At 55.0% G+C, this 22281-nt stretch overlaps 2 protein-coding genes across 3 annotated transcripts in view; one reads left to right on the top strand and one right to left on the bottom strand.

Moving 5' to 3' along the window:
* The window catches only part of NHERF2 (NHERF family PDZ scaffold protein 2), a 32083-nt gene extending 18449 nt beyond the window's left edge, over nt 1-13634 (top strand). For both annotated transcript variants that reach the window (XM_051631733.1, XM_051631734.1), the window contains exons 3-7: nt 6136-6312; nt 8111-8264; nt 10338-10381; nt 11010-11072; nt 12897-13634. In XM_051631733.1, coding sequence (XP_051487693.1) covers nt 6136-6312; nt 8111-8264; nt 10338-10381; nt 11010-11072; nt 12897-13055 — 597 coding nt within the window. In that variant the 3' untranslated portion in view covers nt 13056-13634. The remainder of the gene's footprint in view (nt 1-6135; nt 6313-8110; nt 8265-10337; nt 10382-11009; nt 11073-12896) is intronic.
* Nucleotides 13635-16219: 2585 nt separating this feature from the next.
* Nucleotides 16220-22217, bottom strand: NTHL1 (nth like DNA glycosylase 1). Its single transcript, XM_051631737.1, has 6 exons — nt 22131-22217; nt 21462-21712; nt 19056-19226; nt 18500-18659; nt 17007-17112; nt 16220-16650 (listed from the first exon to the last, which is right to left on the bottom strand). The coding sequence occupies exons 1-6, from the start codon at nt 22201-22203 to the stop codon at nt 16527-16529; spliced, it is 885 nt and encodes a 294-aa protein (XP_051487697.1). The 5' UTR covers nt 22204-22217; the 3' UTR covers nt 16220-16526.
* Nucleotides 22218-22281: the final 64 nt, after the last annotated feature.

Below are 22281 nucleotides of genomic sequence, written 5' to 3'. Positions count from 1 at the left end.
CCAGCTCCGTGTCCCCCCCCGCCAAGTGTCGCCGAGGTCCCGCTGCCCCGGGGGGGTGCTGGGCTACAATAGCCCCTTCTCTGGTGCGGCTTTAATGGGACAACTTGAGTCATTCCTGGGGGAAGGGGAATGCAAACCCGCCGGGCTGCAGCAGGCGGCGGGTCCCGGGCAGGGCGGCGTCTGGGGCCGCAGGTCCCGCTCCTGCCCCGGTCCCGCTCCTGCCCCGGCACCAGCCCGGAGCCTCCCGCTGCTCACGGCGAGCAGGGCAGCCACGCTGAGGGCGCCGGCTTTTCCCACCTTTCCTCGTCTTTCTCACCTGAGAGGCAGCGGGTTTTGGGGATGTGAGGACCTCCCCCCTCTCCCCCCTCCTCAGATCAGGGCGGGGAGCATCTGTTTAAAGCTTCAGCGCACCCCTACATCTGAGCGGAGGCAGCAGCAGCCTTTGAGCTTCCAACAAAATTGTGGTAATAATAGTGGCAATTAAAGCTCGCCCGCGGCTCAGCTCGGCTCCCAGTAGAACCATTACTGCCAAGGGCGGGTGCCCGGTCAGGGTGTGTGTAAATGGGCCCCTTGTTCTGGCGGTTCTGCGGCCCCGGGTCCCTTCCTGTGCGGGTTTCTCCCCCCGACTGGCTCCTTCCCAGCTCCCACCATCGCCCCTGGCTGCTTTGCCTGCCGGTGTCTGGGTGTTGGTCAGGATCTGGTTCTGCTGGAGCTGCCTTTCCCCTCTGCAACCCCCAAAGGTGGCCCTGCCTCCCTCTGCCCCCCTGCATCCCTTGGTGGTCGCTGCCTGCAGTGGAGAAGCCAAAGTGCAGGGGATGGAGAGGTCCTGGCTGGAAGTGGGGCAGCAGGGATGGGACAATGAGGTCCTGAGCTGTGTCCCTTGTCCCCCTGGGATATCCTGGTGTCCCGAGATGGCCGTCGAGAAGAATGGGAGCCTGGTGTGAGGCCCTGCTGGTGGAGGTTTCCTTTGCAGGGAGCAGGAGTGCAAAGGAGCCATTTTCTGACCGAAACCACATGTGGAAGGAAAGGAAACGCCAGGGGAGCTGACTTAAAAGAAAATGTTAACAATGTAAATTAGTCAGGAATGCTCCTGCCTGCGTTTTCTCCAGGAGCAGAGGCGGAAAGGTTTGACGTGTCACAGGGTGATCCAGAGCCAGGAGCGTATCCAGACCCTGCAATTCCTCACAGCAGGGATTAAATCCTCTTTGGCTGCACCCAGGAAAGGGCAAATCCCACCAGGCTGGGCAATGGGAGCAGCCCTGAAGGCACCAGTGGGTGCAGAGTGCTGCAGGCCAGGGTCCCAGGCGGGACTGAGCCGATTAGGTGCCAAGCCCTGATCTCCAGGGATTACGCGCAGTGACGGAGCTGAGATGGCTCCAAGCTCAGTGTGAGCAAAATCCCCAGGGTAGGGGTGGCGAGTGGGGCTGGAGCTCCCATTCCCATCGCCAAGGGACATCCCGGCTGTGCTGAGAGAATCCCTGCAGCCTCGGGGGGGCTCAGGGGGAGCAGCATCGTGGCTTCGTTGCATCGGTCTGCAGGAGCTGCTCTGCCCCGCGGGCTGCCCATGGTACTGACCCGGCCCCTAGAGTAGCTCTGTGTCTGTCCTTGTGTGTGTGCTCCTTCCTCCTGTTCCTCCTCATCCTCCTCTCTTGGAGGACCCAGGAAAACCCAGGTGTCCATGCTGTCCTGGTGTTTTATTCCTGGAATAATTCCCTAGAGCGTGACTGTTGGAGGGTTTGTAGCCCCCTGTGGGGCAGAGGGGCTGGAGGTGCTCCTGGGACCTGACTTTTGAGCATCCCAGGTATGGGGAGACTTGTGGCCTTTTGGGCTGGGCTATCCCAGGCTGTCTATCCCAGCAGGTTTGCAGCATTCCTGTTCTGGCTCCAAAGCACATGCTGATGCCTGTGTGACATGGTCTTTGAAATAAGCCCTTTTCATCCCTGTTTCTGCTCAAAGTCAGGCTGCAGGTGATGGTTTGAAGGCACAGGTTAGTCTGGGGAGTCAGGGCCCTTGGGGAAGGCAGCAGTGGTAGGATCACTGCAGGGATCTGCTTGGGGATGGCACAAACTCTCTGCTGTGGTATCCCAGTATCCCCAAGGGTTGTGGGTGAGACAAGGGGTGTCCTTAGGGAACCGTGGAGAGCCAAGGGGTGTCCCTGAGGGTCCCTGGCTCCCAGCAGCACCACTGGAAACTTAAGAGAAGGAAAAACAAAATCAAAGGCTGCAAGAGCTGCCATGAGATTGTGAGAGCTGGCAACACCCAACCAGAGGGGTTTTTTGTTATTATTGAAAGCATTTCATTGTTGTTTAATGTCCTGTTTGTGCACTTTTAATTGGACCAGCCTGAACAGCATTTTTGAAGCCTTTTTCTTTCTAAACCGGCGATGATTTGCCTCAAGCAGCAGCTCCAGGGCTGGTGTGGCAATGCCACTTATCCTCCAAGGAGCATTTATCTGCACACACATACCTGTGGCTGGGTACAGACACTGATGTTGGAGGTGGAATATGACATGCTATCCCACTGCTTCTTCATCCAGTTGATGAAGTCAGTGCCCACTGGTAGTATCTGGATTCTTAGAAAAAAAATTCTTTATTTTACAGGGTTTTTTCTGCATCCTTTTTTTTTTTTTTCATGCAAATAGGCAACAAATACAGTTAATTTTTGCTGCTTTCTAGTATGCATGTGGATCTAACTTACCCAGACTGGCTTTTATGTTCTTGGTGTGTGAAAGGGCAGTGAAGCCTCCTCCAGAGCAACACCAAAGCATTTCTGCAGGGGTGAGTGCTGGTGGGTTTCTGGGGAGCCCAGATAACGTGCTGGTGTCACAGGGAAGGCCTGGTCTCAGGGCTTGGGTTTCACAAAGGCAAAATCCCCCCGGGAGCTTAGGAAATAACTTCCCAGAACACAACCAGGGAAACGTTGGCACCGGTCAAAAAGAAAATAAATAGCAGAGCTGGCAGGAGCTGCAGCAGCTCCGTGTCAACACAGCGTGTAAGCAGAGTGTTTGAGCATGTGCTGGGGGAGCTGAGGGGGGTGTTGGGGTTTGCTCAGTCCCAGAGAGGGGCTTTGCAGAGACCTGCTCCCAGGCCTGGTTTTTTCCAGTGGCTGAGGATTGCGTTTGTCGGGAGATTTAAGAGCCCAGCGAAAGCCCCAGATCATCTGTGGGAGGATAAGCAGTTTTGCCTGAGGATTTCTGCTCAGAGCAGATGCTGAATTGGGATTTTATTTATTCAATTTTTAAAATCAAAGATCTTGGATTAATTTCATTCAAGGGCCTTTGAATTCAAGATGCTGTGGTAGAAGCCGAGCAAGCAGGACAGGGCACTGGTCACCACCCTTGCATCCAAGGGGGTCCTGAAGATGCTGTTTTCCCCTGTGTGGTTTATTTATTTTGGGTGATTTGATGTCACTGGTGATTCCGGGGGATCCCACTGGCATTCCCAGGGGAGCCCTGAAGTGGAGGGCCTGGCCCTGCTGGCTCTTCCCCTGCTGAGCCCAGGGAACCTCCACACTGGGACGGTGGCCACAGTGTGGCATGTTCAGGTGATTTTTTTTTTGAGTCCTGTGCTTCTGATCCTGTAAAAATGGAGCAAGAGGAAAACTGCCTAAAAAACCCATTTCTAAACACAAACAGGTGATAGCAGAGGCATTCTCCTGTGCTCGTGAGATGTTCTCCTTTTCCCTCCCTGCACAGAGCCTGGTGCATCCCTCAGGGCTGTGTGGGTCCAACCCTCTTTGGCAGGTTGAATCATTTCCTGTTTTCCTCAGTAGTTTGAAGAACTCCAAGGCAAGCTGGAAGCGTTGGCTGATGGGGTGAACTGGCCGTGCTGGGGCCATGGGAAACACACAGGCCTGCTCAGGCTGCAGGAGGAAGGATGATCCCTGGGAGCCCTGCCTGGCTGCAGGGGGGGAGCTCTGGCTGTCCCAGAGCTGAGCTCCATCCACCAGTTGATGTTGCACTGGGGATTCTTCCCTTTTAGGATCCATCCGTGTCTTGAGGTGTCGATGCCAAGAGCAGCTCCCCAGGCACGTGCCCATGGGTGTCTTTTCCTCCAAACCTTGTCCTGGAAGCATCCACAAGTGGTGTGTGAACTCAAGCAGTCAGTGAGGTTTTTCTTTCTTTCTTTCTTTCTTTCTTTCTTTCTTTCTTTCTTTCTTTCTTTCTTTCTTTCTTTCTTTCTTTCTTTCTTTCTTTCTTTCTTTTCTTTCTTTTCTTTCTTTTCTTTCTTTTCTTTCTTTTCTTTCTTTTCTTTCTTTTCTTTCTTTTCTTTCTTTTCTTTCTTTTCTTTCTTTTCTTTCTTTTCTTTCTTTTCTTTCTTTTCTTTCTTTTCTTTCTTTTCTTTTTAAAAAAAAACCTGTGTTGTCAGGTCAATCTCTGTAAATGTTCAGGTAGAGTTTGCAGCTGGTCCCAGCGAGCCCTGATGCTGGTGATGGGCACTGCTGCTGGTGGCCCTCGTTGGTGAGTGCTTTTTGAAGAATTTGGTGCTCTGGCCCTGAGGCCAAGGTGTCCATCCTGTGCCAGCACAGCAGCACCCATCCCCAGGTCACACCCCTAAAGCCTGGGACATGCACTTGGTGCTGGGGGAGTGTCCAAGCCATGGTCACAGCTTGTGGCACAGGAACACGTGTTCTCTGTGGCACAAACTGGGTGTTTCTTGTTGGGATTAGTTGGGTTTATGTCTCATTCTCTGCTGCCTCTGTCCCCTGCCAGTGGCAGTGGTGTTACCCCAGGAGGTGCCAGCATGGGCAGTTCCAGCAGGAAGGCAGCAGGGCATGTCAGGGCCCTGGAGCAGTCTGTGGAAGGAGAACATCCCTGGGCATGATACAGGAGAGGAGGGGGTGCAGGTTTGGTGTTTCATGTTTGGTGTGTCGTGTTTGGTGCCTTTTGGCCCAGGGAGGAACGTGGGGGAAATTGCCACCTGGGTTTTTAATCTGGAAGGAAAGGCTATGAGGGATTTCACCATAAATGTGATCTGTGAAAGTAAGGTCTGCTAGCAGGAGGGAAGTGGCATTTCATAGAATCACAGACTGGTTTGGGTTGGAATTAACCTTAGAGATTAACTTGCTCCAACCCCCTGCATGGGCAGGGACACCTCTCACCAGCCCAGGCTGCTCCAAGCCCCATCCAACCTGCCCTTCAACACTGCCAGGGATGGGGCAGCCACAGCTTCTCTGGGCAACCTGGGCCAGGGTCTCACCACCCTCACAGCAAAGAATTTTTCCCTTGTATCTAACCTAAATCTCCCCTCTTTCTGCTTGAAACCGCTCCCCTTTGTCCCATCCCTCCCTGCCCTTGTCCCAAGCCCCTCCCCAGCTTTCCTGGAGCCCCTTCAGGCACTGGAAGGTGCTCTAAGGTCTCCCTGCAGCCTTCTCTCCAGGCTGAACACCCCCAACTTTCTCAGCCTGTCTCCAGAGCAGAGCTGCTCCAGCCCTTTTGATTAAATACTGGATTTCTTTTAATGAAAGATTAAAACTCAGCCACAGGGGGTGTGGGTGGAAAGGAACAGCTGTATCTCTGAGGTAGCTCTTGCCAGGGACATGGGGCTGTGCTGGGGCTGGTGGGAAGAGCAGCACCCGGGATAATGCAATGGGTCTGGCAGGGCTGGAGAAAACCTGGGTTTTGTTGCTGTCCTGGCCATTCATCCTAGAGCAAACTCAGCCTTTCCATGCTGCAGGAGATGTCAGGCCTGGGGTCTGTCGCCCTGGAGCCCCTCCCTGGGTGATTGTACCCACGGGTGATGCCACTGGGACCAAGGGCATGGAACTGCCTTAAATAAATAACTAAGGTTAATCCAGTGTCTCAGTGAGCCGAGGTTCCTCCCTGCCCAGGGCTGTGGCTGCTGCCGGGGGTGGGGGGGTCTTGCTCTATGGGTGGACTTTATCAGGGCTGCTTCTGGAGAAGGAAATGCATTTTTTGTTTTGTTTTAATTTTTCTGGAATGGTTTTGAACAATTGATTTTCTAAAATAGACTCAATGAGAGGAAATTCATTTGTTAACCTGTCCCTGTGCAGGGGAACGGGAGGACAGGGAGCAGATACGGTGCTTCCTTGGTAGCTTTATTTATGGTCGCATCTGCTCTAGAGCAAAACCAAGCCTGTAAATTAAATGCCTTGTCTCCCCTCTCTGTTCCTCAGGATTTAAACGGGCAGAAGGAGCTGTGCCCACGTCTCTGCCACCTGAAGAAAGGCCCCAATGGCTACGGCTTCAACCTGCACAGCGAGAAGTCGCGGCCAGGGCAGTTCATCCGCTCGGTGGATCCCGACTCCCCGGCCTCCCGGGCGGGGCTGCGGCCCCAGGACCGGCTGGTGGAGGTAACAGCACGGGGGGCTGCTGGTGGCTGTCTAGGTGGCTACTCTAATTCTGCCCTAGTCTAGTTTAATCCCCCTGGTCTGTGTGTAGCCAGGCACAGCTATAATTTTTAGGACTTATTATCTTGCCATGAGCAGCCCTTCCACTCCTGTGCTGCGGGAGCACCCGGATGTCCCCCGCTATAAATGCTAAAACCAAAGCACCCTCCTGTTTCCTACCCCCACAAATAATTATTCCCCAGCCAGTGGGAGCTGCTGCCTCTTCCCAGCACCTGAAAGTTTAATGCCGGGAGCGGGATGCGGGCGGCAGCAGCTCCCAGCAGCGCGGTGTCACGGCGAGGGGCTCTCTGATTTATTTATGGGTGCTTGGCCGAGCGCCCGGCGCACACAAAGCAGCGAGGGGTGAGCTGGCCAGCTCAGAAACATGATTCCTCTCCCTTCCCTGCTCTTCGGGGCTTCCATCAATATTTGATGCCCCCCTTCAAGCCCTGCCAGCCCATGTGCCGCCTGGCTGAGCTCAAGCGAGGGTGAGGACTGGGCGTGGATCAGGGTGACCCGGGGTGGCAGGAGGATGCTGCTGGGGATGGAGCAGGGTTATGAGCCAGCAGCTGAGGTTGTTGGTGAGATGTGAAGCCTGGGAGGGGAGTTTCCTTTTCCATCCCAGCCCTTGTAGGCATATCTTGGCTGTCAGGACCTGATTCTGCCCCAGGTTGATGTTCAGGCGTCCCAAATGCCGGTTTGCAGCTGGCCCAGCTCAGGCTCTACAGCTCACCTGGCTTGGCACCTCATGGTGGGGTCAAGCAACTGCTGCCTCCGGGTGGTGCTTGTTGTCTCCCCTGATACTCAACTGCACAAATTTGCAGCCAGAAGGACCATGGCTGGACCAGGACCAGCCTCATCTGTCCTGCTTCCCTGCGATTTCCTGCAACACTTTGGATGCTGCTGGGTGGATGCCATGCTCAGCTCCCAGGGGGCTGCTGGGATGGGGTTCCCCTTGCTCCCTGATACTGTCTTGCCTCAGGGTCTGATGCAGGAGAAGTGAGTTATTTAGCACATGGCTCTGTTGTCCCATGAGCTGACAACTTTGGATGCCAAAAGCAGGACAAGCAGCAAAGGGTGGGTTGAGCTTTGCTGGGATGGAGCATTGTAAAGACTTCATGGCAGAAAAGTGAGTCCAGCAGCGAGGGCTGGGCAGTGCAAAGATCTTGTCCCCTGGAAGGGACAAAGGGTGATTCATTCACCACTACAAACAATGCCTTGAAATCACAATTGTCCCCTTGCTGCAGGGAACAATCAGGAGAAGAGGATCACATTCCCTGGTAGGTCCTGGCTCACACGCAGGGAAGGGAGAAGTGAATCTGTGCAGCAGGCACGAGCACATGGGAAGTCCACAATTTTCCATTGTGGAGAGGTGAACGATGATGTGGTGGTGCTGGGGAGCAGGACACACGGGTGGCACCCAGCCCACTGCCTCTGGCTGCACCCCATAGGCAGCCTGAGATGCCTGAGGCCCATTCAAGGTGGAGGCTGGGCAGGGAGAGCTGTTTGGTAGGGCCAGGGAGGGTGAGGTGATGGCAGAGCCTGGGGGCTGTGATTCCCAATGGTTGTGTTTGGGATGCAGGCAGAGGCTCACGAGGGAAAGGAAAAAGCCTGTAGCCTTCCTGTCATCCCAGCAGAAGTTAAACAAGGAAAATCCCAGCCCTTAGGGGAAGAGGAGGCTGCTCTGGGGGTTTGTGAGCCAGGAGTAGCACCTCTGCTGTGGGGGGACACAGGCTGGGGTTCTGATGCCGTCGCTTTGCAGGTGAACGGGATAAACGTGGAAGGGCTGCGGCACTCGGAGGTGGTGTCCCACATCAAGTCCCGGGAGAGCGAAGCCCGGCTCCTGGTGGTGGACCCTGAAACAGATGATTACTTCAAGAAGCTGGGGGTGACCCCCACAGAGGAGCACAGCAAAGGTGAGACCTCGCTTTCCCTGGGCTGCTCCGTGACTCACTGTGCCATGGGTGGGATTCCAGACGTGAGGGAGACTCATGTTTCCCTTCTGTCTCATCCCTCAGTGGTTTCCTGAGCACCACCCAGCTATTTATACAGTGAGAATGCTTCCTAATCTAGTCAGAAAAACCCATTTGTTATTTTTACATGGGGAATAATTAACTTGGGAACTTGCTGCTACTGAGGTAGAGCCTGGTGGGATCTGGGGGGAGCTGGGGCTGAGCAATGAGCTGGCAGGGGGATGCTCTGGTTGGGGCTGGGGAAGACTCTGGTGGCCTTTCCTCCAGCCCCTCTGTTTTCAGCTGCAGCACCCACACCCTGGGAGACCAGGGTGGACCGCAGGGTTCAGGAGCAGAGCAGTCTGCCCGGGGTGCTGGGCTGGGGCCTTGGGAACGTGCCATAAATCCTGCTTTGCCCCGGCACAGGAGCGATGCCGGGTGCGCTGGGACAGGTTTCATGCCCCGGCAATCACAGGGATGGATTTGGAAGGGAATGTTTGTCTTGCTGTTGAAACCTGGCAGAGAAAGCTTTTGGTCTGCTCCCCAACCTGCCCTGCTGCAGCACCCATGGGGCAGGGAGTGGGTCCTTCCCACCCCAGCTGAACGGGGAGCTCTGTTTCCCAATCCAGCTGCTCCCGATCTGCTCCGCACCCCGGGTCCCTCGGGTGCTCAGTGGGGAGATTTGTCTGAGGAAAAGGATCAAACAATGCAGAAAACCTCATGGGGCCAAAACGGTGTCAGATGCTGTGTGCCCATTCCAGGAGGAGCTGGGGTGATGGAAGAGCCATGAAGGAGCCCTTGTTCCCCGGGCTGGGGCCACAGGCAGGGCTGTGGGGTGCAGGGGTTCCCCAGCCCCTGCCCATCCTGCAGCTCTTGCTGCTGCCTCCCCATGTTTGTTGGAGATGACAGATCAGGTCTGCCTGGCTGGTGTCACAGCCTGTGCTGGGGGCAAAGTACTCTGGTTCAGTCTGTTGTTTGCAGGATGAGAGGAAATGATAACTGAGCTCTTTAGTGAAACTGCTCTGACCCAAGCTGACCATTCCAAAGGCTTCCAGCTGATCTGAAGCACTGCAGCCTTTTAGCCATGGGTGTATTTTATGACTCATAGAATCATGGAAAAGACCTTTAGGATCATCAAGAGCTCTGTACCCTTCAGGAGTAAGGAAATAGAAAAGTATTTCCAGACATGTCAAATCTTGACATTATTTTAGGTCCAGTTCCATCTCAGTATTGCTTGTGACTTGAAGCTTGCTTCTTATTTAGATCACATTATCTTTCAGCTTCTTACAGTGCCTGAGATTTGAGCATCGTTCCTGCTCTGAGCTGACCATGTTCTGATGCTGGTTGCTTGGAGCTTATACTGTAACAATGAGTCCAGTATTCAGTGTGATAAAACACTCGGATCCCAACACCATAGCTGAGGCTTTTGCACCAGCACACTCTCAAAACAGTGATTTGGATTTATTGTTTATATGCAAAGGTGCCTTGCTTTGCAGTAGGAATCCCTGCAGCACCCAAATGGAGCAAATCCCAGCCATGTCCATGTGTGGTGCAGGGAGACAATGGGTTTGGAGCTGTGCAGTCCCTTGCCCTGGACTTCTGCATTTGGCCCCATGGGCTGCTCTTGCTCCACTGGATTTGGGGTTACAGAGCAACGTGCATCCACGTTGTTGTCTTCTGCTGGAGAGATGCACACAAGGAGCATTGATGCTTGACATAATTCAGTTGTTAATCCTGTCACAATTAACACATCTGTTAGCCTGGAACAGATAAGACATGGTAATGCCTTTAGCAATGACTTCATTGTGGTGACCAGCAGCTGAGCTCATTAAATTGGCCATCCCGTGGAATATTATCAGTGTAAATCATTAGAAGTGAGCAGCAAGGGAACCTGGGGAGGGGCTAGCTGGCCACATGCTGTTGTGTGGAAGGAGTTAGGTTCCAGGAGGGCACAAGGGGAGGGAATGGACAAGCTTTTGCATGGAACAGCAGTCCCAGCTGAGTGTTTTTACTGTGTATTTTCTTTGTGGTCTGTAGGTTTGGTGCCGCAGCCCATGACAAATGGATCTGCCCAGACCCAGGTGAGGAGCTGCTGGATCCAGGATGCCCTGACAACCAGGGTGGCTGGGCAGCATCCTGGGTTTGATCAGTTCAGGGGAATGTGTGGGAGGGATCAGGAGGGATGGGGGAGAGATGCCATGCTGCCTTTTCCTTGCCTCCTGCCTGTGACCCATGAGCCTGTCAGGGCAGAGAGGGATGCTCGTAATGTCCCCAAGGCTCATTAGCTTGGCTCGTTTAGTTCAGCTCAACTGCTGCTGGCTGGTTTTAATTGCTTCCTGCTGCAGCTGTAATTTTGGGGTTGAGCAAGGCTGGTCCCAGCCCCACTTAATCCCTGTGATGAGGAGAAGGAGGTGAGTGGCTGTCTGGAGTGGGGGAGGTGGGAGAGCAGCAGCTCTGCTGGGAAATCCCAGGGAGCTCCTGTGTGTGCACAACTGTGTGTACAGGTGTGTGTGCAGGGTCCCTTTGGCAGGACCCTCTGCTCCAGGCTCTGTTCCTGGTCCTGGACAAGCCTGGTGTTACTCGGTCTCTGTCCCCACCAGGCTGAGGTGTCTGTGTTCCACCAGGCTGGAGCATTTTTCTGCCCAGCTTTTTATTTTTTTCCTAATTCTACCTTTGAGTAAACTGGACTAACATTTCAATTCCCACTAGCTGAATGGAGGATCCACATCTTCATCTCACAGTGACCTTCAAAGTCCTGGGAAGGAATCAGAGGTAAAAACCCCACCCATTCCTCCTCCCTTTGACATCCTGTTGTAGCTACACAGTTGTCAGGATGCATTTCAGCCTCTGCTCAGCTTTGTCTCACAGGCTGGGCTGCACTGGTGAAAGGATGTCTGCAAGAGTTTTGGGTCTGAAGTGTAATTGTCCTGATGAGCTACAGGGCAAGAGGGGAAGCTGGGAGGGCAGGAGGAGCTGGGCTGAGCAGTTCAAATGCTGCTAACAGGAGCAAGGAAGGCTAAAAATTTAAAAAAGCCGAGTTGCTTTTAGCTTGGAGCACAGGAATTTGTCACAGCATTTAAAGGAGTTGCTGAAGGAGGGAGGGGTGGGGGGTTGGTGACCTGCAGGGCTGGGGCTGTTTGGTGGAGCTTGGCTGAAGGCTGCAGAGAAGAGTCAGACCCTGCTGTGCAGGGTGGACCAGGAGCCACAAGTAAACACAAGGCGTAGGCTGGTATTCTCCTGGTGTTACTGATTCAGGTTTTTTTCCTTAAAAATAGTAAGTAGGAGATTTCTGAAGCGCTCAAGAATTTCTTTAGCGTGTGGCTCTGCCAAAAAAAATAGTGGGATGGTTCCATGCAGGTGCTCCATGGGGTCTGTGCTGGTCCCAGTGCCCATGCCCTGCCCCGAGAGGGCCGGGAGCCGGAGCGCGGCAGCACCGAGGGCTCACGCAGCCTCCTGGACACCCAGAGCCTGCAAAACCTCTCGAACACCAGCTGTGTCCCAGGGCTGTGGCCAAACGCCTGCAGTCTGGCATCTGCCTTTCTCTCTGAGCATTGAATAATACATGTCCTGATCCAATGGCTGCTGCCTTTGGAAAACCAGGCTGTGTCCTGCTGCTCCAGCACAGCGGTTCCTCCCGTGGAGTTACCTTGGGGCTGTTTTGGAGATGCTGTCCCAGCAAGGCAAGTCCCTGGGGGTGTCAGGGCTTTTCCTGTGGCTCTGTCCCCAGCTCAGAGCTGGTGTGCCCCTTCCAGACACCCTCGGGTTCAGTTTGTGTTCACAAACTTACTGCAGGAACAAGGGTGTCAGGGATGGGGCACCTGGGAGGCCTGGCTTGGGGACACATTCCCATGGTGGCAGTGACTTAGAAAGGAAAGTTAATTTTGTCATTATAAAAGTACTTTTATTAAGCAGATGGAAAGATGATGGTTTCAATACAGTTCCCAGAGCAAATACTGCCTTGACTGGTGTCGTGCACTGGCCGTGCTGGGCATGACCAGCTCTGCTGCTCTCCCACACACCCCGTCCCCACCTCAGTTACCCACAGGTGCTCCAGGAGCAAATGGGTGCTCAGGCAGAAGATGAGGGGGCCTTGCTGCAGCCCCTCTTTTCCAGCTCCCAGGCTCTCCCACCTCTCTCCCTCATCCCTGCTTTCTGCCTGAACCAGGGGCTTATTTTTCATTTCCCCTGCAGACAAACAGAGCAGCTCATTTTCCCTCTGGCGGCCGCTTCTCTGTTTCTGCTTTTCCACTCCCAGCCGTGGCAGCAGCATGTTCTGCAGGCAGGGAAAGAAAGAAAAAAGCAAAAACCAAACAACCCACCAAACCCCAAACAAAACCCACAAAACGCAGTGTAGTCATTAACTGTGTGGCCACAGGGACGCTGCTGCTGCCAGAGAAACCACAGGCACAGCATGGGGGAGGGACTTTGACCTTCTGCTCAAAAAAAAAACAAACCCCACTCCTGTGCATTTGCTTGTGCACACTGGAGGAACCGCCTGTGCTGGGCTGTGAGAGGCTGCAGGATGGCCTGGCCCTGCCCAGTGGGGCATGGGGGACACTGGCCTGGGCTGACCCCTCGTCTCCCTTCTCCACGCAGGATGGAGATGTGGAGAAGAGGGACCCATTTGAGGAGAGCGGCCTGAGCCTGAGCCCCACGGCTGCCGAGGCCAAGGAGAAGGTGCGGGCCAAGCGGGTGAAGAAGAGGGCTCCACAGATGGACTGGAACAAGAAGCGAGAGATTTTCAGCAATTTCTGATCCTTGCTGGTGGTCCCTGTCTGCTGCCCTCCTGCCCTGCCCCAGCTCGGACGTTTCTGAGGTGCCTACGCCCTGTCCTTCAGTGTCCACGTGAGATGCTTTGTGCTCTGCTCTTCACTGGTTGCTTTTACAAGGTGTATTTTAAAGTCCTTTTTTTTATTTTATATTTTATTATTATTATTATTATTGTTGTTGTTGTTACTCACCAGCGATTCTCATACGACAAACGTGACCAAAGCTCCTTGCTCACCCTTCAGCCCAGCTCTGGCTGCCTGCCGTCCCCGTTCCTATGAGAAAAGACTGGAATTGTTTAGCTCCTGTTTCTTACCTGCATCATTTAGGCTTCTATTATATTTTTTTATTATTTGGGGTGTTTGTTTTGGTTTTGTGAGTGTCCCAGACTGAGCCCCGTGGGATGCTCTGTGCCCCTGTGCAAGCATCTTACAGCCTTGTGCCCCCACTGTGGGGGAGACCCAAAGGATGAGGTGTACCTGGCACCCCATCTGCTCACATGGTGGGAAAATGGACAGTGGCTGTGAATTGCTCTTGTTGGCTTTGCTATTGAAAAAGTTTAGTTGTTTTGTGGTTGTTGTTTTTTTTTTTTTAAATGGAGATCCATATGTTTCCAATTAGTTTAGGAACCTCCCTTCCCACCAGTGACTTCTGGCCTGGCAATAAAAGCCCCTTTTTCATCCCCGACAGCTCTGCAGAGGGGAGAGGGCAGCATTTATAAACAAACCCCAAACCCAGCAGCCCAGATGCCCCAGGCCTCGCCGTTTGCAGATGCAGCGCGGAGCGGCAGGGGAAGGCAGAGTGGGGCCAGTCCTGCCCCACAGGCACAGCTCCTGCAGCCTCACAAGAGGAGAAGAGCCACGAGATGCTACAAAAACTCTTTGGACTGACTTGGAAGTGAGCACGACCCAGTGTCTGTTTGCAGGGAGGAACACAGGATGCAGCTCTAGCTGCAGGCTTGGTGTGGGGCCAGCGGGGCTCAGCCCTGGCCGTGTCTGGGTGCTGGGTCCTGGAGCAGGGTCCAGGTCCCACCTGGTTTGTTGCTTTGGGGTTGGTATTTGATGTCTCCAGCCCATGAGGCTCTCGCCATTGAGAGGTGTCCTCCAAAGCTGTGGGGTGTCTGGGAGGTGCCCTCGGAAGCCGTGGGGTCTCTGTGGGGCTGGCTGTGAAGCAGGCAGCGGCGTGACGGAGTGGGCAGTTTTGGCTTTGTTTGGATTCTTGAAAACACACTGCTCTGGGAATGAGAGTCTCAAAAATGGATCTTTAAAGTGTTACAAATGAAGCCCATTTATGCTCTGTATTAATTGCCTTTGGCTGTAAATGAGGGAAGATGACTAAGCTGAACAAAGCTCTCGGGGGCTGCAGACAGAGGTGTTTTCCCAGGGCAGGGTCCCAGCTGTGACAGGGCTGGCCCTCTCCCTCCCACGCCCCAGCAGCTCCTGGTATTTCTGTTCCAATGCCAAGGCAGCCATGGGAAGGGACCAGGCACAGCAGGACAGGCGAGTACAAAGCCACTTTCCCCAGCTAAAAGCAAGTGGCAGTGATCCCTTGGCCGTGGATGGCCACTCCACAGCACATGCTGAGTTCACTGCCTCACCCCAGCACTGGTGCTGGAAGCCCTGTGGCCTCTGGGTTTATCAGGGATGTGGTAACAGCTCTGTGTGTATTTCTGAAGTACTGAGCTCAAAGGTGCCTTATAACTTACTGCTCTACTGGGCAGCAGGCTGGGGGTCAGTGTGGGGCAGGGACTGCAGCAGCACAGGCAGGACGTTTGGCTCCACCATGGGGAGCAGCTGATGCCCGCAGCTGTTTGCTGGCTGGCAGGAGAGCAGGGAAAGCCTCAGGGGTGAAGGAGATGAGTTCTCTTTTCTGAAGGTTACCTGTTAGGAATGTTGATGGGCTGAACAGGTTGAAAAGAATGACTTTGGAAGTGGTGCAGGTGTTTGGCTATCAGGGAGGAGACTGGCAGCAGGATGTTGGATCAGGAAGCTGAGAGGTTTGCCTCCCCTCCAGGACTCTGCCATTAACAAGACACCTCTGCCCCACTTCAAAGACAATTCCCTGCTCTCTCTTTGTCTCCCTCCCAATGTTTACTTCTCTACATCAGTAATCTTTTGAAGGAGCCCTTCTTTATCATGGTCTGTGTGTTGCTTAACGTGCCTGCACAGCCAAAGCCCAGCAGTGCCCCCAGCTCTGCCCAGGGCAGACATTCCCTGTCTCCCTGACCTGAACATCCTGCTCTCCCAAGCATGTCAGAGAGCAAAGACCCATCTGTAAATACTGCACTGCTCCTACAAGACTGGACCACTGTAGTTGAGTGGGGGGGGGGGGGGAGGGAAGAACATGTAGTTCTGAATGCAGATCAAAAGAAATCAGGTGTGCAAATCTGTACTGATAAGATTTAAAAATCTTAATCTCTGCTTAGTCCATGGAAAATGCTCCTGGTTCAAGCACTTACTGTATTTCTGACATCTTGTAGCTCAGTAGTAATTATTCAGTTCCTGTACATTTAACTTGGAAGAAAAAAAAAATCAATAAAATGTAAGGCTGTCAGCTACATTATAAAAACAATGTACACTGCAATGTCAGTAATAAACTTTGTTTCCCCATGTACCAAGTACTTATTTGCTCCTTCCCCATCTGTTTGGTGGGGAACTTCAGAGCGGAATGACAGCCTTGGTTAGCACATTGTAAACGTTGCTTCCTCCCTTGCCTGTTTAAAGAGTAGCTGAAATTATTCCTTTGAAGCTCGACAATGAAGTCAGCACTGCCCTTTCTTTGAAGAACAAAAACACAGAGGTGGTGCTGTCCCTGTGTCAGCTTCTGAGGCACACACCAGCCTGGCTCCTGCGGCCACAGTAACCCTTGCTGGCACACGCAGACCTGAGAGGGGTGCTGGTTTGTCTCCTGCCGGCCCTGCTCTGCATTGCCCCCTGCAACCGAGACCCAAAGTTCACTTGTCCAGGCAGTGGCCTCCTCTGACCCTAGCTCCTGAAGTGCTGCGTTGTGCCCTGTTCCCAGCAGGGCCCCGGGGCTGGGCAGGCTGTGCTGCGGGCAGGCAGGGCTGCTTGCTATGGCCTCATGCCTGGGGAGCTCACCCGTGCTCTCCTCCCCCCACCCGGTCTTGCACAGATGCCAGCAAACCTCACGGGTGAAAAAACAAACCAACAACCCACCACCTTTATTCAGTGTGCATGGACAAGCAGCAGCGCGGTCCCTGAGACAAAGCGTTTCTCCGGGCTGTGCTCGGGCGCTCCCGGGGGCTGGAGCGGGCAGCGCGGGGCAGCAGGGACGCGGGGCAGCAGGGAAGGCCCTTTTCCCCGCGCACAGCTCGGGCACTGGTGCCTCCCCAGCGCTGCTGGGCTGCCCGCAGGAGGCTCCCGTTCCCCAGGAGGGGCTCCGGGCGGCTGCCGGGCCCCAGCAGCTGGGCTGGCTGCTCTGCCGAGGCCGGAGGAGCCCTCAGCATCTCTTAGCAGCTGGGCAAATGTCCTGGTTGAGGCACTCGTTGCAGCGAGGATTCACAGGCAGGCAGGTCTGCTGGCCAAAGCCCACCAAGAGCCAATTTATCTCCCTCCAGAGATCCCTGCAGAGAGAGGGGAAAACAAAAAAACAAACCCATGAGCTTTCCGGTAGAGCTGCTAGGGGGGGTTAAAGAACAGCCCGTGCTTTTGAACGGATCCCTTTCCCCCACTGTCTGTTCCTCTTGGCTCCCCAAGGTGCCTGGAGGCAGGTCCCAGGCTCCTGCTAAGAACAGCCCTCCTAACCTTTCCCAGTCCCCCTGGAGTGGGATGGGGAACAGAGACCAAGCACTCGGAGTGCCTGTGGCCATGTCCTTGTGCTCTGGCGTGTGCCAGACGTGGAGATGCAACAGAGCACCTGTCAGCTGGCATCTGATACTGAAGATGAAGCACCAGTGGAGGAAGGAGGCTGAGGTCTCACCTGGGCAGCCAGTCCTCCAGTGCTACCCGAGTCTCCTCAGGGTACCTGGTCTCCTTCTTCACCCACTTCAGCCTGTTTGTGATCCTGTGCACATGGGTGTCCACAGCTAGGAAGGGAGAACCCAGAGTTTAGGTGGGGGCAGACACACCTGAAGGAGAGAGAAGAGCCCCAAGCTGCCCGTTGCAGCCCAGCAGGCACAGAGGAGAGGCTCCCAGCACAACCCTGCTTGCCCTCTCCCTGGGACTAGAGCCAAAAGCAGGATGGGGTGGGTCTCTCACAGCACGCAGCTAGTGACAGGCTCAGAGGAGCTGGCCCAGCCTTCCCCAGAGCTCCCCAAGCTCTCTTCCAGCAGGGCAGCCTGTCCCAGGCTCCCTGCCTTTCAGCTGAGCTTACGCAAGCTGCCAGCTCTGCCCCTTCTTTATCCAGATGGAAAACACATTTCATAATATCTACCAACACAAGAGGGTTTGTGAGGCTTAAACCAATGTTTATAAAGTGCTTTGAGCTAAAAAGCTCTGAATGCAAAGTATATTATTGTTAGATCAGCTGTGATAAACCTGTCTCTATGGCTAATTGGGCAAAACCCAGGAAATTGCTGTAAACAGGAAGACAGAGTCGTGCCTCCTAAATCAAAACTGAGCACACAATTATTTGGAAAACAGTTGGCTAGTTTGGCTCCCTCCAGACTTCCCTTCCCCTCAGCAGGGAGAGAACAACAGACCCCAAGAGCTGATGAATCCAGGGCAAGAGCCACATTGTGTCCAGCTGATGGTCACTGGGGCAGGAGACTCTGCTGCCACGCTGTCCTGGAGCTGCGTGCTGGCATTCCTCAGGTAGCAGCATTCCCGGCTTTCCCAGGGCTCCTCCATTAACCAGCAAATATACTTGGAATATTAATCTGTCCCCAGGGGGCCCCCCAAGCCGATCTGATTGTCCAGCTCCATCTGCTGGCAGCTCGGCTACCAGCCACGCTCCCAAAGCAGCACCGCGTGGGAGAAAACTTCCCTCTGGTCAATCAACATGGCACAACAACAAAGGTACCTGGGGGCCCTGGCTGCCCAGCAGCAGAAACTGCCACAGATCCCAAATTCTGGAGCTCCCATAGCCCCAGTCCGTTTCTTTCCATCACCCACCACAAATTACCCATTTCAAATGGTAACTTGGGCTGAGCCCCACTTCTTTCCAGCACTACTTGCACTGCTTACCAGCAGCTCAGGAGGAGGGAGTGACTGCCCTTGGGGGTTTCTGCTATCGAATTTGGGGAAAAGCAGTGGCTGGGCCCATAAGTGAATCCTACAGCAACTCCTCTGCTGCGAGTGGTTGAGGGTCACATCCTTCAGCCCCCCCACAAATACTCTGCAGGTGGCTAAACTAAGTGATGCTATCAGGCTGCTGGGGCAGGCAGGTTTCCTAGCTGCAATGCTTCCCCAGTGCCCAGGGAATGGATCAGACAGGATTTAGAAGAGGAATGGGGAACACACAGCCCAACCTACCTATCCCAGACACACTGTCCCAGGCGATGTTCATGGCCAAGTGGGCCATTTTGGGCCCGACTCCCGGCAGCTGCACCAGCTCCTCCACTGTCCTTGGGATGTCACCCCCATATTTCTCCTTCAGGATGGCTGTTGTCTGCTTTATGTACTTCACCTTGTTCTGGAAAACCAGGGGAAAGGCAGAAAACCCAAGTTACCCTCAAATTGAGGGAACAGAGAGACAAGCAGCTCAGAAAACAAAATGATCCCTGAGTGTACGTTACATGTGAGGCCACACAGTGGAGTTTGGGGAGGGGAGGTCTTTGATTTCTCCTTGAAAGCAAAAATGCTGAGACCTGAGGAGCTCTGCCCTCCAGGCACTGCAGCAAGCAGTCTCACTGTGAACACAAACTGCTAAAACTGGAGTGAAATGCAGCCTTGAGTACAGCCCAGAAAGGACACCCTGTGCTCCCCTCCTGGGCCTCGGAGCGGTCTCAGGTGGCTGCGCGGGAGCAGAGGACAGTGCAGGGGGTTCCTCTGCCTGCACGTTGGGTGCTGCCACATTCCTGGCACTCACCCTCCAGAATCCCACGGGATAAATGATCTGCCCCAGCGTGGCATCCTCCATCTGCAGGATGGTGTCAACGGTGAGGCCGCGCTGCCGCAGGCGCCGCATGGCCCCCCAGGTCACCTGGTCCTTGGTCTGGCTGGAGAGCATCAGTGACAGCAGCACCTGGTAGCGCATAACCTGGGGACAAGGAGACACTGAGACACCCCAAGATCTCCGAGGGGATCCAGCCACCTCCAGGGCTTGGTTCTCCCACCTGGCACCATCTTCAGCCCAGCACATCAGATGGATCTGATTCAGCCCTGATAATGATCAAAGTGCCTGAAGTTGGGCCAGGGGGGTTTAGATGGGATATTAGGAATAATTACTGAAAGACTGGTCAGACCCTGGAACAGGCTGCACAGGGAGGTGGTGAAGTCACCATCCTTAGAGGTATTTAAATGCACTTCAGGACATGCTCTAGTGGGTGGTTTTGGATTTAGTTTGTTTGGTTTTAGGGCAGGAGGTGCTGACAGTTTGACACAGGGATCTTGGAGGTCTTTTCCACCTGTGACAATTCTGTGTCTCTGTCTATAAGAGACTGGAAAGCTGCAACAGATATCATCCATCACCTTTTGATTCTGTCAGACAATAAAGGGGGAAATGAAACACCTACAATCCAGCCAGCATGCATAAAAGGGCAAGGAGCAGCTACTGCCTGCTGGGCTCTCACATCCAAGGGTGCCATGAGGGGACAGACAAAAGCTTTTCCTGATGATGGGATTCTCAGGAGACCCCACAGGACGTAGAAGTACAACTGCCCAATGTTTTTTCATGCAATTTCAGCTCTAAAGCAGCTTTGGAAAATCCCAAGCCCTTTCCCACTAAGCTTCAGCAGGAACTGGGCATCTGGCTCCAGTGAGCTCCTCATGGAACCACATCTGAAGAACTGGGATGATGGAGACTGGGACATGAAGCACAATACCCAGAGTTCCTCTGGTGCTCTCATGAAGGGTTTAGCCCAGACCATTCACTTCCTATTATTCAACTTATTTTTCCCCAGAGGTGATTCTATCCCCAGCAGAACGAGGAGGATGATGCAGCTAACCTGGGCTGACCCAGGATAAGGTGGGATACAATCCTTCCTCCAGCTCTCTTACAAAACCACAGGTGCACCAGGAAGACCCTCTGGGGGCAGGGAAGCAGGGTAATCTCTGAGTGCATGGAAGTTGTGTGAGGAGGACTGGGGTGTGCTGAGGGTTACAACATCCACTTTTTCTCGGAAGCAACAAACCTGCTTCCCTAGGGAAGAAAAGTTATTTCCATATCCTGTACTGTTGTCCCCCTGGCTCCAGAGCTGCACTTGGTGCCAGCCCACATGGCTGGGGAGCGTGTGATGCTGCCTGAACCTGGGGCCAAAAGCTAACCATGTTCCCAGGGGATCCCAGCCCAAGGCACAATGCCAGGACAGTGTTCCAGGCACTGGGGCTGTGCAGCTGTGTCCCCCAGACCTCCCTTGGAGCCTGGCAGGTCACGGTGGGACACACGGCTCCTGCTGCTCCTGCCTGTGGGATGTCTCCACGTTCCCATCCCAGCATCAGGCATGGAGAGAACAGCTCTGCAGCCCCTCCGCTTTGTTTTTGTACTGATGCAACCGGTCCCCTCGGAGGGAGGTGTCATCTGGGGCCTTTGATTGTGTTCCCAGGCTTGGGGAGCACATCCCAGCATGGCCCTTCCTTCCAACCAGTATCTCCTTCAAAGTGGACCCAAGAGGGAAGGAAGCCAACCTACACTTACGAGCTGCTCTAAAGAGTATAAAAGCAGCCTGGGGAGCTTTTTCTCGGCTCCCTTTGCCTTTTCTCCGTGTGGTTTTACCTCTGTGTTACAGAGGCATCTTGCTGGATACTTTCCTTGGACTCCTACCAAGATATTAAGGAAAAGGGATGTGCCTTCATGCCCCACCAGCCTGTCCTAGCACTGCCACAATACTCTCTCAGGTTTTTCACTCCCAAGTCGAAAAACATCCTTTGTTTGCTGCTGCCCTCAGTCCAGCCTGCTGACTCTCCTGGCAGCAGTTCCAGCAGAGGACAAGAGCCTTTCACAGCTGTGTTTGCTGGTCAGTCTCTAAAGCCCAGCACGGGCTGAAATGTGAGCAGAGAACATCTCAGCAAACACCCACTGCTGCTCCACGAGGGCTGCCTGAACCCAAGCAGCCCGGGACTGGGGAGGCAGTGGCTGCCTCTCCTCCTCTGGCAGGATGAACAGTTTCTCTCATGCTTCTGCAGTAACCTCTTGTGAAACCAGCCCCCGCCTCAAGTCCTGATACACCCGGAGTTTATTTTTCTCTTCTGGAGACCTCCAAAGCGGGACACGCCCAGGGGCAAGGCGAGGCTGAGGCAGCTGGGGGGCTGCGGGGCAGGGCTGCGGGTGCTGTACCTGGGGAGGGGCACTGCTGTCGTAACACTTCTCCACTCCCATCGCATCCACGGGAGCATCCCTGTGGCTCCTCATTTCCCGGATACGCTCCAGCTGCAGCCGCCAGTCCCGCGGCTCCCAGCGGGGTCCCTGGGGCTCCGCCGCCCCCCGCCCGCTGCCAGCCCCCTGCCCGCACTCGTAGGCGATGCTGACGCTCCTCCTCCTCCTCCCGCTGCGCCTCGGGGGGGCGGCCGGGCCGCAGCCCCCGCTCACTGCGGGACACGAGACAGATTCCCAGGGGGAAGGAGCAGCCTTTGTCCCCCGCCCGACCCCCCCCACGTGCCACCAACCCCCGGGGACCCTGCCGATGACGGACACTGCCCTCCGCGTGGTGCCCACCCCCAGCCAGCCGCGGGGGAGGGACGGTGGGGAGGGAGCCGGGGCGCCGGTGACCAAACCCGGGGACACACGTCGCGCCGCGGGGACACCACGCGTGTCCCAGCTGCACGGGAAGCTGACGAAGGACACGGTGCACTCCCGGGCGTTCTGCCAGGCCCACAGGCGGCCCGGCCGGCGGGGGGCTGCCCCATCCCGGCCCGTGACGGGGACACGGCGCGCTGAGCCCGGCCCCCGGGGCTCCGCGCCAGGGCCCCGCCAGCCCCGATCTTCCCCCCCCAGCCCGCCCCGTACCTCCGGCCGCCCCCCCGGCCCTGCCGAGCCTCCGGGCCGCCCGCCCGCCGCCGCCGGACACGGCCGCGCACATCGCGGAGCGGCGGCCCTGCCCCGGGAACTACAGCTCCCGGCGTGCCCCGCGCCCGCCGCCGGAAGAGGCGGGACTTCC

The sequence above is a fragment of the Apus apus genome, chromosome 14 (genome assembly GCF_020740795.1).
Source record: "Apus apus isolate bApuApu2 chromosome 14, bApuApu2.pri.cur, whole genome shotgun sequence".
NCBI lineage: Eukaryota > Metazoa > Chordata > Aves > Apodiformes > Apodidae > Apus > Apus apus.
This window is presented reverse-complemented; position numbering and strand designations above follow the sequence as displayed.